The sequence below is a fragment of the Archocentrus centrarchus genome, chromosome 24, assembly GCF_007364275.1.
Source record: "Archocentrus centrarchus isolate MPI-CPG fArcCen1 chromosome 24, fArcCen1, whole genome shotgun sequence".
Taxonomy (NCBI): Eukaryota; Metazoa; Chordata; class Actinopteri; order Cichliformes; family Cichlidae; genus Archocentrus; species Archocentrus centrarchus.
The window spans coordinates 8,431,374-8,448,968 of NC_044369.1; the positions used below are offsets into that span (position 1 = coordinate 8,431,374).

A 17,595-nucleotide genomic window follows, 5' to 3' on the forward strand; every position below is an offset into this window, starting at 1 on the left:
TTTCCAGCAGCTGCAAAGGCAGCAGTAACTCAAATAACTCGTTACAATCGAGGTACGCAGAAGAGCATTTCTGAACACACAACACAATGAACCTTGAAGCAGATGGGCTACAGCAGCAGACAACCACATCAGGTCTATTCCTGTCAGCTAAGAACATGAAACTGAGGCTATAATTCAGGCTCACCAAAATTGGATAGCAGAAGATTTGGGGGGTGGGGGGGGCTGCCTGGTCTGATGACTCAATTTCTGCTGCGACATTTAGAAGGTAGGGTCAGAGTTTGGTATCAACAACATGATCACACATCTACTGTTCAGACTGGTGGTGGTGTAATGGTGTGGAGGATATTTGCTTGGCTCATTGGTGGCAACTGAGCATCACCTGAACACCACAGCCTACCTGAGTAACATGACCACGTCCAATCCCTGTGTACCACAGTGTACCCATCTTTTGTTGGCTGCATCTAAACGCACAACGAACTGACTTTAGACGTTCCTTCCAACTCTGTACACAAATGTCCTCAACACTCACCAGATCGCAATCCAATAGAGCACCTTTGGGATGTGGTGGAACAGGCGACTCAGATCATGGATGTGCAGCCGACAAATCTGCAACTGTGTGATAATATAATGTCAATATAGACCAAGATCTGAGGAATGTTTTCAGCACCTTGCTGAATCCATGCCATAAAGATTTAAGGCAGTTCTGAAGGCCAAAAGGTACTATCAAGGTGTAACTAATGAAGTGGCCAGTGAGTGTATGAGAGACAACTTTTAGTCCTCTTGGAAAACATCTGGTCATTTTGTTTCTCTGAAAAGAGAAAATCAGGCTTTGTGTATATTCCAAATAATATTTCTCTATTTATTTAGAAGAAATTTAAATGTGAATTTTTATTTAATTCTTTTAACCGACTTCACAGACATTCTTTCTGACACTTTATAACTCTGGCTTTATTTGTGGTGTGTGGAAATGAAAAGAGTAACTGTGTTAACACATTACAGAGTTTGACTACACTTATTATCAATGGCTAATGTCAACTAGTCATAGCTGAAGATGAGGTTCTGCTGATAACCTCATGCTTGGGCACAGGTCTTCTCGCTCTGTTGCTTTTCTGTCTGTACTTTTGGTCACCTGCAGGTCTTAACAGACATTATAAACAAAGAGCTGAAATCAGTGGGTGAATCTTTATGCAGCCAGCAAAGGTAGTGGCAGAAATATAAGCCGCTTTGCTGACTTTACCCCAAAATAAAGTAAACTTTAAGTAATTTTAATCAGATTTGAGTGGTGATTCCGTGCGCGCAGTTTTAATGTCATGGTGACTGTTGAAATTGAAGTTAATTTAGATGTAAATAACTTCCGAAGTAGGTGCCTGGAGGCATTTCAAGATAACTGAGTGGCAAGAAATGCTTATACTGTAGAAGTACTTTGATCAAGCTGTGTGGCTGAGCAATGTAAAGTACATGTTATAAAAAACTCTGCTTCTGAGTTTTATTATAACACGGCAATAACACCTTGTTAGCCTTAAAGGGAATGTTAATAAAAATACAACCACCACCACCGAAGCACAGAATGCTCTAATTCAAATTACAAGCCGTATCACTGAATCATTAATCAGCACCAAAATCTCAGTTACTTCAGTGACTGCTCAGAGTTCTGATTTTTCATATTTTCTTCCTATTTCTTGTGAAGATTTGAAGTTACTAGCTCTGTCTTTTCTGCTAAGAACCTCCCACTTTGTTTGTGCCAATTACATGCCACTGAAGCGCAGTGAAACATATGAAGCAGGATATTTAAGTGACCTGTGTAGAGTTCGTGTAAAGTGTTATAACTGTTTTACAACAGATGATGTGAATTCCTTAAATTACCTTATATAGAAATTAATTTAACACCTACTGAGGTGTAAATAAAGTGTCTAAAAAGTGCTGAAATTCTGTTCGTTTGTCAAAAAAAAAAAAAAAAAAAATTAAGGTAAAATGACGTAATTTTTACCCGAATATCAAATTAGGAACACAGTGTGAAGGCCACACACATCCACACAGACTTTAAGTTCCAAAGAGGCCACTTTCATCATGTAGCTCTCTGTTGTAGCCATTTGTTAGTAAACTAGTGCCAGACTGTGATTCAGATAGGAAACATGTTGTCAGTCTGACTTTAAGCATTCGAGCCAGTCAAGTGTCAATTCTACAGTTTGACCACAGTGTGGCGTAGTTTCCTTCCGTTTCATTCAGTGGGCTCAGCAGCCAGTTGGTCACAGTGGAAGGCACATTCAGGAAGGCTCAGCAGAGCCATCAGGCACATTGTCAGGATGGTGTGTATCTTAGATTTTGGGCCTCCAGCCCTGTATGAATTGCGTGATCTTGGTCACATGGAGTCGGCTCAGGTGAAAGTCATGTGACAAGATGTCTTCAGTTAGCTGCACCAGGAGGCTGCCATCGATTCGCTCCCTTTGGAACACGGCCACTGCTGCCTCTGATAAGCCAATAAACCGCAGGCAGGCCGAGACTTCCTCCAATGACAGCGCAGACAGGTCAGCAGGAGGACGCCAGGTAGGGTCAGGGGGAGGGGACAACCCCTCAGTGACACCTGTGGATGTCCCACCACCCTCTGCGCCTCTGGAAGAATCTGTTGTGGAACTGGGAGCAGGCTCGGGCGAGGGACAAGGGGACTGGCGGTTGAAGGGGTTCAACGCGCCAAAGGGAGCAAATCGACTCTGTGGGGGCGGCGGCCTGAGTCGAAGTCCAGAGGAAGTGAAGGAATCCACCCATGGCTCCGCCCAGGTGGCTTGTGCAGGCTGAGGATTGGCTGTGTTGTCTGCAGGGATTGCAGACACGGGCTCAGGACTAGTGGGGTTAGGGGCAGAACAGTCCCCCCAGGAGCACGGGTAACAGTAGAGGGAGGCATCGGGAGAGGGCGAGCAACTGGGACAGAACAGGGGAAAGCAGCGTTAGCTGTTTACAGCATTATAAACAAGTCATGTGAAAAGTTTTGAAAATATTGAGTGACAACCTCAACCTACTACTGATGCATAAAAAAAATGATTCAGCAGTATTTCTCATTGTTTATAAAACAAACAAACCACAATTCAGGGGCTGATTTGGAGCTTTCAGTCATCCCAGAAAATGTCACCGCCTTCTGTGCTCAGTGAGGCCTGTCAATTTTGATTAGGTGAGTTTCAGGTGTTAAAATGGTGCTAGTTTGAAAGTGTAATGGGGTGGTTTCCTCTTCCAGAGTTTGCAAGGTCAAAGTTGCACTTATGGGCAAGAAGAATTTCCTGTTTTTTTACTTTCTTTTCATATACAGTATAATGTTCTTTAAAGAGCAAGAAAGGGGGAACTCTGCGAGCAGCAGCCTCCCACAGCTGAAAAATGAAGCCAACATGGAAGAGGTAAAAACTGCAGTTCCAATTATGGCCATTTGAGGCTCCACAAGCAAAACTTTACACCAGAAATAAACATGTTCACTGCCAGGGTGAAAAATTTTGGTCTTTATTGCTGATTTTCTCCTTAGCAACTGTACAGAGAGCAATTTCACCCATTTATATTGTATTTAAGCTTAAATGCATTATTAGGTGCGTGGCTGCTTTGAATAAAAGGTGGATGCTACACAGTCTAATAGGCTTCCCTGCAGCTAAGGAGAGTCAGTGAAATGGAACACATTTGTCATGTTGGTGACTTATCTGATAGTTAATATGGCTTGCTGTCTGGTTAATTGTACTAAGGCCTGCCCAGAAAGTTTAAAAAGCAAAAAAAGATGGTTGCCACGCTGGCCGGCCTGCTCTTGTAATTTCATTCTTGCAGTAATTTGGAGCTGGAGGAATTTCAACCTCTTGCTGTTCGTGTAATAAATCACGTACAGCACTGAAACCAGAAAAGGCATTCAATCCTTTCAAAAATTACACCAACATGTCAAAAATAAATGTAATAAAAAGGTTTTCGTTTTATCCCATACCTGTCCTGTAGTCCAGACGAGTAAAAGGAAATGTTTGGTCTCGGGGAAGTGGAGGTTTTGGGGAAGCGAGGCGGAACGGGAGGGCTGGGAGCTGGACTGGAGATGGAGCCTCCTTTGGAGCAACGAGGGGGAACCGGAGGGGCGATCAAATAGCGACACTCCTCTCTCACCTATGCGCACACACGTGCACACACATAACAATAACATGCACGACAAGACAAAAAAAAAGAAAAGTTAACACTTAAAAATAGACTCCTCAGGAGGCTTTGTGTGTGTGTGTGTGTGTGTGTGTGTGTGTGTGTGTGTGTGTGTGTGTGTGTGTGTGCGCGTGTGCGTGTGTAGATCCTGCTACTTTGTGTAAGGGAGTTTGAGTTGTAAAGGTCACCAAGTTTGACATTTACCAAGCTACACACACACACACACACACACACACACACACACACACACACACACACACACACACACACACACACACACACACACACACACACACACACACCGTCTTGGCAGGCTAAATATCAGGAATGAAGAACGCTACGTGTGACAGGGTATAATCCAGTTGCAGCGCAGACGTCAACACCCACACAAACCTTTCTGTTCCACTGCCCTCAGTTAAAGTTAATTAAACAAAACAAAAGCATGAAAATGTGAGCCTTACAAATGACTTACAGTTACACATGAACACTATTGCTGGGAAACACTCTTATAACACCAAAATGTGAAGCAGCACAGCAGCTATGACAACCTCATTTTCAACATGGCACTGTTTCCTCTTTTAAAAATAATATATGAGATTATTTCATTTAGGTAGGCTAACATTAGGGCTGTAAATAAAATATTAAATCATTTAACTTTACAGTAGACATACAGCCTGACTTGCAGCAGCAAGATTTGAGATTTTAAATCAGTCTGGTAAATTTTATTACACATTTCACTATGCAGGGAATATTCCAAGGCTACATGATCAAGAAAGTCTGCAGGTTTAAACTCTTTAGTGTCTGCTTGCTGTACAGGAGCATGTAGGGGGAAACAGTGAAGGTGACTAATTCATTTTAATCAGTAGAAGAACAGTTAGTTGGTCACACAAAAAGCAAAAAATAATAACTTTCACAAATTCTTGTACGACACTGAAGTATGTTTCCTTTACAAGAAAGATCCAGTCTTGTCCCATTTCCCTTATCCCTGTTTCACTGCTATTATATCAGCTGTAATGCTTAATTGTCAAAAAGAAAATTGTTATTATACCTTTGTAGGTATGAGATTCTCATATTTCTCAATATCTCAATGTATTCAAATCAATTTTATTTTATTTTTGTAATGCCAAATCACAACAGTCACCTCAAGGTGCTTTATATTGTAAGGTAAAGACCACACAGTAATTACAGAGAAAATCCAAGGATCAAAATGACCCCCTGTGAGTAAGCACATGGCGACAGTGGGAAGGAAAAACTCCCTTTTAACAGGAAGGATCTTCCAGCAGAACCAGGCTCAGGGAGGGGCAGTCATCTGTTGCGACTGGTCGGGGGTGAGGGGAGGGAGATGGGACAAAAGACATGCTGTTGAAAAGAGCCAGAGATTAATAATAACTAATGATTAAATGCAGAGTGGTGTATAAACAGAGTGAAAAGAGGTGAGTGACCAAGAAACACTCCCCAGCAGCCTAGACCTATAGTAGCATAACTAAGGGAAGATTCAGGGTCACCTGATCCAGGCCTAACTATAAGCTTGATCAAAAAGGAAAGTTTTAAGCCTAATCTTAAAAATAGAGAGGGTGCCTGTCCCCTGAATCCAAACTGAGAGCTGGCCTGAAAGCTGAAGGCTCTGCCTCCCATTCTACTCTCAAGTATCCTAGGAACCACAAGTAAGCCAGCAGTCTGAGAGCGAAGTGCTCTACTGGGGTGATACGGTCCTATGAGGTCTTTAAGATAAGATGAGGCCTGATTATTTAGGAGCTTGTATGTGAGAAGAAGGATTTTAAATTAAATTCTGGATTTAACAGGGAGCCGATCAAGAGAAGCCAATATGGGAGAAATCTGCTCTCTCTTTCTAGTCCCCATCAGTACTCTAGCTGCAGCATTTTGGATGAGCTGAAGGCTTTTCAGGGAACAAAACAAATGTAGAACAAAACCCTGCAAACTGATAATAGAGCCAGTGAATTAGACTTTAATGGGAGATTTCCTGGCTCAGAATGGGAATTTAAGGGGGTGACTATGCGTGCAAGCATGATCAGTCCATGTAAATTAAAAGTAATGTCTGTCTTACTGTACTGGACACATTTCTTTGAATTTTCCTGTTATTTCTGACAGTGAAGCCTGTGGTTTACCATTTTATTCTGTGCAGGAGAAACCCTGCTTAACAGCAGCCAAGCCCTACTTTTTCCTAAGCTAGCCTGTAAGCTCAGGAAGAAGTACGGCTTGGCTGCTGAGTAACCACTCTGGTTTTGAAGTTAGGACCTTGCTGCATGTGATCTTAAAAAGAGCAAGCTAAAATAACCATGCTCAAATGACCTGTTAATCGGCTTAAATTTATTTAATTTTTTTTCTTTTGTTTTCTGCTCTCTCATTAGACAACCTAATTCACACAATAATTAACATTGAATGTAATCCTTATAATATTAACAAACTGAAATGCCCCATTTGCTTAAGGTGTAAAACTGATATACAGCAATCGCATACAAAGAAAATCCCCTAGATTAAAAAGTTTCAGCAGTCCTGATAGCTTTAGGTTTCTGTTCAGTTCATTAGAAATAATCAGCCACAATGTTAAAACCACTGACAACTGAAGTGAACTACAACACTGATCCTCTCTAGTTCTAAGCCTCGCTCCCGATGTCGATGAGGACGAGTGGACACATACCACCAACCCAATGTGCCCTGGCACACTGCAAAAACTACTTGAGAACACGGAATAAATACAGAAACATTGACCAGGTATTGAAACACCCTAGATCCCAGTCTAAGCTGTGGGATGTGCTGGAACAATCCCAAAGGATCCGCTGCCGTTGTCCTAGGACACCCCCGGGTGTTCCAGGTCTATGAACCAAATGGTTAGAGCTGTTTTGGCAGCACAGAACAGACTTACACAATACTAGGCAGATGATTTTTTATGTTGTGACTGACCAGCATATATGTCTTCATGTACTGTAAGCGTAGGGGCGGTGTATTGCAGCATTTCCAGGAAGTCAGTGTGTGTTTGTGTGTGCGTTGAGTGTGTCAGTGGGGTTTAAAAGCTGTTATGTATGAATAATTCAAGCCAGCCATCCTGACTTTTAACAGCCGGATGCTATTGTGGACAGATAAGAAGGATGACAGACTGAAGGACGAAAGGAAGGACATGAGGTGAAGACTGCAACTCACAGCATCAGATTTTGGAGGTACAGGTGGGGGGGTCGACACTCTTGTCACCACGGTACCAAGAGAACCGTCCAGTGAGGAAGATGAATGGAAAGAGATGAGGTTTGGCTCCTTTCCTAAGCCCTCTGCATTCTGATTGGTCCAGAGTTCCTCATAAGGGATTTCCTCATTGGTCCTCATTTCACCCTCAGTCCACTCAGGTGTCACATACTCCCTCTCCTCACCTGGCACCTCCCCTAGCCGCTCTCCAAGGGAGTCCCTGCAGCGCTGTGATACGCTGTCTGAAACCCCACCAACATACCCACACATTGAGAGACGCTGCAGTGCTGGTGCCAATGAGTCCTGGCCCGACACACACATGCGAGAGTGCCGTGGGCTCACACACTCCTCTGTCATACACTCCAGTTCTGGCCGAGTTTCTCTAACAGCACGAGAGTAGGCATCTGGGTCAAATGCATGTCGCAGAAGAAGGCTCTCCAATGCTGCTTTGTGGACGGAGGCCTCAGCCACATTAAACCGGGGCATGCAGCGCAGCAACAAGAAGTGGGAGGGGGAGACTTCCTGTCGGCGGAGTACCATGCAGAGCACCACTGTCTTGCTGACTATGTTGAGCAGCTTGTATCGGTGGCCCTCTCTTACAGCGTGACGGTCGTAGGGGTTTCGTGGTGGCCTTGAAGGTACAGACACATTGACGGGGAGGCGGACTCTCTCGATGATGCTGCGCACTGTGTGCTCCCCTCCCAGCATGCCTTGCTCCAGCGGGGAGCGTGTGCAAAAGCGTCCACGGCAGCCAAAGGGCAAGCTGACACTTTGATTGGTGCGATGGTTCATGCAGACCAGGCAGGGCGTTTTACCTGAAGAGACAAAGAAGGCGTTTAGGAGTTTATGGGTGCGCTGCATAGAGATGGACACCTGCTCATTAGTTCTAGTAGAATAACACTAGAATTTTAAACTTTTTTCTTTTAATATCTGAACCACAAATCTACAGAGAAATCATAATCATATACACTGATCAGCCACAACATTAAGTGTGAAGCGAACAGCTTTGATCATCTTGTTATAGTGCTATGTTCTGCCTGGAAACAGGCTTTCATGTGGATGTTATTTTCACACCCACCTAAATGTTGCAGCACAGCCACCCCCCCCTTCCCCCTCCCAAAACCACCAATAGCAACAGGATATCTTTAATGCAACTGACCTCCCTCAGCAGGACAATGTGCCCAGCCACACTGTAAAGACTGCTCAAGAATGGCTCTAGGATCACATAAAGAGCCCAATGTCTTGACTGCCGAGTCTGGACTCCACAGATCCCAATCCGCAAGACTCATACAGGCCTGACCTTGCAATCCACAGGGCCTATAAGATCTTCTGCCAACACACACCCCCCAGGGACACCTGTGTCCAAGCTGCAACAGGTCAAAGCTGTCTTTTGCAGCTTAAAGGAGACCTAAACTATATTAGGCAGGAGGCTTAAATGTTGTGGCTTTTGAAAAAGGAATGAACTTCAGTAACCTTCAGTTCTGCCAGTGATATCACTGATTGTGTATTCCTTGTTATCATGTGCATATGTAACAACTGAAACTTAAGTATAGAGCTTAATAGTTCAGCCTTACTTACTTCTGGGAGTCTTTCCCAGGCGTCTCAGGAGCGCGCTCAGTCCCGTCTTTTCCTTTGAGGGCGTGGCACAGAGAAGCTCTGCTTTCCCCATGAGTGACAGCTCATCTCCAGCCTGCAGAGTGAAACTGTAGGGCTCACTGTCTTCACTAAACTCCCCTGAAACCACCTGCAGCACAGACATGCATGCATGTGTGCATGAGATATTGCATGACTGCAACGTTAATTCCTATGAAAATACCTCTTGTGGTTAGTCAATCGAGAGTAAGGTATGAAACTACCTGTAGATCTTGTTTTCTGGGCTAAAGCTGGTCAGCCCATCATGGCCTTGAAAAAGACATTCCTTTATGTCTAAATTTGGTTAAACAAAGGTGAAAAGTCGTCTATTCCGGCTATTAAAACACTTAAACCTGATTTCAATCACTGAGCATTTCACATTTTAAGTTTTTGTTGATCTAAAAGATTTTCTGAATTAAGCTTATGTGTAAGTTCAATGAGGAATATCTCTGTCTGCCTTCCTGGGTATTTGGCTGTTAGTTTATTCTTCACATCACTTCTGCTTTCCTATGTTGTCAAACTCAAAGCTGACATCATTGTGCTGGTCCAATCATCTTTCTGCCCTCCTTCTTCAAACCAATCAGACTCCACTCTGCATACTTTAAATCTCACTGCTTACCTGTCATTCTTCCTTGCAGAATCATTCATGCAACCCACCTCCTCCCCATCTCCACCTCACCCAAATCACTCAGTGCGCCATCCAAGCCTCCATTTTTATCTTCACCACCACCAGCGTTTAAACTCTGGGGGGGGGGGGGGGGGGGGGGGGGGGCCTAATTCCTATCATCGCTGGGATTCCATTCTACTTCAGAGGGCCATTGAGAGCCAATTGCCAAATAGCTTAATTACATTTGATAAATCATGTTCAACTCTTCCTAATGATCTCGCCTTATTGAAATAGCACATAGCAACAAACGCTAAAATCAGGTTCTATGTCACACCTAGTTTTTGTTTAAAAAATATGAACATTTTTGTCTTTGGTTTTCTCATTACAAAATATGACGGACGTTCCATTAAGTTTTTGCTGTGTTGGTGAATAGGGCAAAGAACTGGAAATTCATTATAGGCATGCCTCACTTTGACACTGAAAGTGATCGTCTCCATGACAAAAACTCGGTCTGGAAAGGCACCAGCAACCTCCTCCACACTGGAGAAATACTGGACTGGATCCCTGACGTCCCGGTCTTCATCCAACAACTTGAACTTGCCTATAGAGAAGATCAGTGCAATCGAGGAGGAAAGAAAGGGGTGAAGGGAGGTGAAGGAAGTGAAAGAGCGGACAGAAGAAGACAACGTAGAGAGATGGGAGCCAGGGGAAAGAGAAAGACGGAAAAGAGGTGGGAGGAGAAAAGTGGAGAAGACAGTGAGTTAGGAAAAAGTCAGAGGCATGAAAAAAGGGGTGAAAAGTTCCCTTTCGACTGCCTATAGCCTAACTATAAAAGCATACATACATCTGCAGCACAGAGAGAGGAATATAAAGACACCTCAGTGACCTATGACCTGGCACCAGCTCTTTCCCAATCGACAGCCGACTGGGTTGGCATGGTAACCAATAAAGGACCCCCATTCTCACGCAGAGCAGAGACACATCACCATGGAGACAGTTACACATACTCTCTCACGCAAACACACACACACACACACACACACACACACACACACCTCTCTCTCTTTGACTCTTTTGTGTCCCTCGCTCATCCCCTCCTCTGTAAATCTTTCACCCTCATGAACTTAAGTTTTGTGCTGGTGAAGCTGTAAATATTTATTTTTTTTTACTTTTTCCCACTTTTTGATGTTGAAAAGAGTCATTCAACAGCTTCCAAACCAGCCGTGTTAGGAGACCATTTTAAATGCTTTATTCCTGTTTACCAGTTTATCACACTGCAATTGAGTAGCTATAGCCTTTTGAGGATCCTCCTCCTTTTCACAGAGTCAAAGTCTTTTTGAGGAAAAGAGGGAAGTTTTTTGTGAGTGTGTGTGTGTGTGTGTGTGTGTGTGTGTGGTAGACAGAGTAGAATACCAAACTCCACCATCATCTACGCCAGCACCTCTCTCTTCCTTTTTCTCCCCCACCCCCCACCTTCCAATTTAAACAGAGCCCCTAGGATAAGGAGCTTCCACCTACCGAACAATACCAGCAAATGCTACTTTTCAACACAGCCCACCACCCTCTCAAAGAGTGGGGGTTTGAAATGAAACGCGGGGGGGGGGGGGGTTAGCACCAAACTAAACAAAGCCCTGCTCAATCCTGGAAATTTATATTTAGTCAAAAGTGACACCCTAAATATTACTAATGGACAAAAGAACAGAGGTGTCACGCCATATTAAGAAGCCACTACTGCTATGTGAGAAAATCAGGCTGGTGCTTTTAAATGCCTCCACGTAAGGCTTTGGCCGCTGGTTCCACATTACAAGGGTGGCTGTGGCACCACTTGCTTCCCTGAAACCCATTCATGACAAGGGATCATTCAGCTTTTCTGTCCTCTGTCATCCCTGCCTCTCACTGAGGAGGATGCAGACAGATAGGGAGAAAAAGAAGGAGGGAGGCATCCTGGTGTCCATTCCCGAGGGGAAACCTATATTGCACTCATCCTACGCTTATTTAGACTTCCTGTATGAAGTCATCACACAGACATTAGCTCATCACAGGCGACGGCCTGTGATTCCAAAACAACTCACCTAACATATTGAAAGAGACACAAAAGTAGTGCTAAAAGGATGCATTCATATAAACTGTTGTTTTTCATATCTGCTGGAATGCATCATTAACTGAAGAGGATTTCAGGTTGATGATTTACTTCAGGGTGCAGCAGCAGGATTTCCAGGCTCTTATTTTCTCACATAAGAAACCCAAAACACTCTTAGAAAGCCACAGTCTTTGATTACTAACACACTTTTTCATGATTGCCAGTTGATTAGACACAAATACAAAACAGCTAAAAACAATTTTTAAATTGGTGTCATAGCCAAAAAACGGGTAGAAAAAAAATAAACCACTGTGTTGTAGCCTTCTATCTTTAAAGCTGGACAGACACTGCTTTTTAATTAATCTTGGAGGCACACAAGATGTTTTAATCGGCTTTTCTACATGGCCAGAACTTTTATGTTCACATTGCATGGATGAGCTGACTGGCCACAACAAGGGCCCTAAACCCACTGAATCTAAGCATGGGACCACCGGTTGAGTGTGTTCATTGTTGTGTTTAGTGTAGTGAGGAAGAGAGAAAGGCAACATCACTTTGTGCAATTCTGGCAAGAAGAAGAGAGAAAAGTAGGGGGCCACACATGGCTGGAAGATGCAGACAACACAGTCTGTTTGTTGTGAAGTAAAGTTCAATGTGATTTTTTTGTCAGAGCCCCGCCTAAGACTACAGCGTAAGGTCAGGCCATACAAAAGACTGTCTGCTGATCATTCAAGCAATTAATAGAAGGCTGTGACTCGCCCAGGACAGTGAACATAAAAGAACAACTCGCTTTGCCAGATCCTGAAATTAGTCATTAAAAGACCCCTTTTAGAACTCACAAAAAACTATGCAAATCTTTATGTGTTTATGCCAATAAACATCAGGTACCACATAAAAACAAATGTTTTATGCATTTTGTGGCTCTGCAGAGAACCTTAAAAGTTGGAAAACTGATGTTAATAACATATGCCACTGAATTTAAAAAATCTGCATGTCTCAGACTCTGCTGATGGATGTTCTTTTTAAAGGGGACCAATTACGCTCATTTTCATTTTCATTTTCATTTTCATTTTCATTTTCATTTTCATCTTCGTATCTTTATTTATTTATATATCTAGGATTCTACTCGAGCAGCTTTAAATGATCTATCCAAAATAATAATAATATTTATCCTTTAATGAGCCTTGATGCAGCCCCTCAGTTCTGACTATAAGGATATTCCCTCTATATGACACCATGCAGAGCCAAGAGTAAGAAGGAAAAGCCTGAGCTGAGTCTGAAGCCTGAGCTCCTTGGCTCACAGGGCTTACTTGTACGTACACTGACCTCATTAATTGAATCTTTCAACATGTTTAATGAGCATCCATGAGTATAACAGTATCATGAAAGCTGGCCTTTAATGTACTTATTATAAACTAGCAAATCTTTGTTACCTTTGGACATCCCTTATTTACTTATTATTCTTAGTAGCATATATGTATTTGCTATTCTATTACTGCTTATGTTTTTAATCTCTAATATGGGCAATACTGGCTGTCATGTGTTTCTAATATGATATGCTGAAATGATCTCAACATCCCCCCCCCCCAGCCAAATGTTCTCTCTCTCTCTTTCTCTTCCGAAAAGGAGCCTGAGAGGTGGTGGTAACGTGAGGTGACATCAGCACTCCATCAGTGGAGGAAGCAATGGAGAGGAGGCATTAAGATCCAGTTACACTGAGAATAATGTGACTGGGCTGAGAGACGGAACAATGGGATGGTGGGGATGAGCTCCGGTGAGGTCATTCTGGCTAGACTCATTCAGCAGGAAGACACGAGTCAATGGACAACAGGAGTCAGACAAGGTCACATGGTAGCTGAGTGAATGAGTGAATGAAGGTGGTAGTAGAAGATGAATTCATCTGTACATTAGGGTTTTAAGCTGCAGTAAGCAACTCCTCTTTAAAGTGAAACTATTACACTTTTCCTCATTTCCTGTCTGTTATAATGGTGGATGCTCAGATTAAAGATAGCCAAAGTTTTACATAATGAGGTGGAAGTGATGTCAGAGACAAAAGCTCAGGTTGCAGAATGCTGTAAAAACTCTGTTTAGAGTGTATTTTTCCACTCTCGGCTCTGTCAGAGTGAGTGGACAGCCAAAACATGGTCATCACAGGCACACGCGCCTTTTAAACCTTCTGTTTGTGAGGGGCAGCCAATCAGATAAAAGCTGGCCCAAAAGAGGGAGGAGTTAAACTAGTTTGCTTTTGAAATTGCATGAATAGAGGGACTACACCAAGGCTCAATATAAGACAAACAAATGATGACTTTGGTCTGTGACTCATTCAGAGCTACTCTAACAGAGCTGAAAAATAAAAGCTACACTTATGGCTCCAGATTTTTGTATAATTTTGTATTATTTAGCAGACAACTGGCAGAATTACTGGAAAGGACTGGAAAGCATAGGATTTCCACTAGAATTGAAATATCCTGCAGGGTATACACTGTACATACTGGCTATCTCATAAGTGGGCTACTGCTACTAAAAGGTTCTCTTGAACAAAATCATTCCCTGAGTGTTAACTACCCTAAATGAATTGTAGCATTAGCAATTCTACTGTATATTACCTAAGAGTTGTGAACTGTAATAAAGAGGGATATTCTGTGCTAAGTTGTCTGCTATGTGTAGACACAACACTAGTTCATCCCTTGAGTTAGGTGCAATTTTATACTTGAATGTGTGTCAGTGTTAGCAGGCTTAACAAACAAAAAAATTCCTCAGGCACAAGGACAGGAGTGAAAATGAGTAAAAGAAAAAAAAAAAAAAAAGCAGCCATTGTCCAAAGAAAGACCTTCAGAAAGCCTGGAGAGCTACTGCTCAAGATCACTTTAAAAATGAAAAGAAAGTCTGGCTCATTAGAAGTAAAATATAAAGAAATGAGGGTTGGCTTAAGACCTTAGCACATACTGTATATTGAACAGCTTAACCCTTTAATTTAATGGCACTTTGAGATTCAAAAGAACTTTCATCACAAAAGGCAAAACTTTCAGCATATTGATCTATTCCTACTTGTCTGCTCTCAAAGAAACACAAATTCCCCACCATATTTAGAACAAGTGGAAATTCTTGACCTTGGGACAAAAATATGAACTTATTTTCACCCCTAGAGGAAATGGACATCTTAGGGAAGACATATATATTTAGGACATGGATTACTAATTAGACTTTGTACTTGCTGAAGTATAAAAGCAATGTGTGTGTATGTGTGTATGCATGCTCACCCTGGTACTGCAGGGGGATGTCAATCTTGGGACCAATAACGTAGTGACCCTCCTCTAAGCTGTGGGCTGTCACTGTGGTCCACTGACGGCAGGAGTGTAAGAGCACCACATCATCCTCTGACAGACCCTCCACACATTCACCTGCAGCAAACAAACACACACTCAGAAAGGAATAAACAAATAGTGTGCAAGTCTCAGGTTTCTAAATTCTAAGGTCACACTAAGTAACTCAGCAGTGGAAAACATTAAAACACCCTCGTACAAGCACACATAATTACCACAATCAGTGATGGATCACCACCCCTAACCTACTCACCAGGACCTTGCTATGCAACTGGCAACCCACAATTACCCAGCCCCAACACGCACACACACACACACACACACACACACACACACACACACACACACACACACAGCAATCCAGCTTTCACAAGAGCTGTGTAGCACAGCAGCATTGATTTCTGCTGATAGCACAGCAGTACAATTCAATCACGCAACACAATGTTACACCCCAGCCTTTGAGTCAAACAATCGTGTTGATAGATGGCTGACTATAAACACAGAAAAGGATCCTAGGTAGAAATAAAGAACATCATCTACTGAAACAATGTTGGCTTTATTTAGGAAGGTTGGCTGATTCTCATGTAATGCTTTCCACTAAACCGTGATATCAGTATGTCTCGTATCACTCTTGAATAAATCAGTTCTCTTTGTTCTCTAACATTTCTCTCAGTTCGAACCTCAATTTTTGGGCTATGGTCAGATAGATTGAAAATTTCCAATGTGTAGCCTCATATGTTTGCCTCAATGCAGTCAGTTAGGTGGCTATTTAATTCGCAGTCTGGAGCGTTCATAATGCAGCCCATCACACTGAATTGCATCCTTACTCACTCCTGCCGCTGAACAAGCACACACTCTCCATATGGATAAACACTGTAGCTGTTTGTTGATGCTGCGCTAAAAAGGAGCTGTCAGCATGCCCTGCTGTAAATAACTAACTACCATCTGGGCTGGCTGGATATACAAACAAACAGGTATTATCAGTGGGGTGACTGCGGGGCAGTTAATAAACACCTACGGCCGCGCTCTCTATACAATGATCACGCGCCGCGAGGAGTGAGGTGCGTAATTTTCCGGGACTGTGGCACGGCTTCGGGTGCGCGCTTTTGTACAGCAAGGAAGGTTTTCCTCCGAAGTCGCTGCTCGTTAGTATGCACCACATTCACCGACTGATTACAGCATTTGCATATGAATAGGATTGAGCGGCACTTCAGCAGCACAACAGATACTTTGTGGCTTTCCGGGCCTTGCTGGGACTGGAACAACTTTGGCCATGACACCCGTCGCCCGTTTCCAAATTAAAGACACCGAATTTGGTGAAGCGGGGAATCACGTTGGCAGCGAAACACTTGTCACAGTAATAGAAATTTTAACACTAATGTTAGGACATAACTCGCTCGGGTCAGTAAATTGGTGTGGAGTAGGCTGCTGAAGTCGATATCTGGGATACAACGTAGCGGGTGAATCAAGGTGGCTTCTTTGAACTGAACTTTTAACGGAAATGCCATCAGATTGGTTTCAAAGTAAGAGCAAGGAACGTGCACATGCAACTGGGTCAGTGATGAACCATCGGATTGATTTATATATATATAATGATATATTTCCCCTTAATTAAGAGTATGGCAGGCACAAAAACAGATCAGAATGCCTGATACATTAATTATAACACGATAGAAAACATATCCATTAGTCTGCAGTGCCTGCAGTTTAGAGCGGTTTACTTTAATCACCTTTTAATGTTATCTGATCATCAACATACAAAAGATTTACAACTGTTTTTATTTATGCAATTTTTATTTAAAAGGCAACGTTTTTCTGATAATTACATTTGCTGCTTAACTTAAAGAGTAATTCGTTTGTTTTGCTCGTAGGTAATGTAAGCTCCTTACAGCTTCTTGCATTTCAAGTTTTATTCTATCATTTGAAACGACCAATTTCTCCCCTTTAACTGAACCCTCTGACAAATATGAAGATTCATTTTGAAAGTTTAAACCGGAAGAGGTCATTTCTCTGCCGGCCTTGACGCTGTTAAAACGCTACACACGTTCTCCTATAAATTTCTCACACTTGTTTTCAAAACCTACACATTATCTTCATGAAACTGCGTAAAAAAATTTTTTTTATTCATAAGGTTTCACGTCTTTATCCATTTCCCGCTCGTATAACCATACTCATCATTTATGCCCATCGGTATCACAGCTCTGATGCCTAAACGATATGAAGCGTCGGAGTTGCCCAACAAGAGTTGGCAAAAGAATACCGCAAGGCCAAAAGTTTCCAACGGACCTGTTGGAGGTGAAATCACCCGGTAAAGCGGGTGTCCGTCTCTTACCGTGGGCCAGGCGGACCAGAGTGGGCAGACGGAACTTGCTGACCACCGCGTCCAGCGGCAGCGCCAACGGGCTCCAAGTGATCTCCGACAGGCTCGCCGACAACTTCTCCATCCTCGCGGGTCATCACGCTACCGGAGATAACGGTGATGTTGATGGTGGCGAAGATGCTGATGGCGTTAGTAGTGATGCCAGCGATAGAGCGGAAAAAGGTGAGAGTGACGGTGGTGGTCTAATGGCAAAGAGTTTCGCCATGTTATAATGTAGGAGAGAGGGAGCGGAGTCACG

General features: G+C 43.0%; 1 protein-coding gene across 1 annotated transcript; it reads right to left on the reverse strand.

Moving 5' to 3' along the window:
* Positions 1 to 1,931: 1,931 nt before the first annotated feature.
* gareml (GRB2 associated, regulator of MAPK1-like) lies at positions 1,932 to 17,595 on the reverse strand. The gene is made up of 7 exons (XM_030721539.1): positions 17,310 to 17,595; positions 14,915 to 15,055; positions 10,048 to 10,178; positions 8,917 to 9,082; positions 7,303 to 8,153; positions 3,947 to 4,116; positions 1,932 to 2,916 (listed from the first exon to the last, which is right to left on the reverse strand). Exons 1-7 carry the CDS (start codon positions 17,419 to 17,421, stop codon positions 2,316 to 2,318), a joined length of 2,172 nt encoding a protein of 723 aa, XP_030577399.1. The 5' UTR covers positions 17,422 to 17,595; the 3' UTR covers positions 1,932 to 2,315.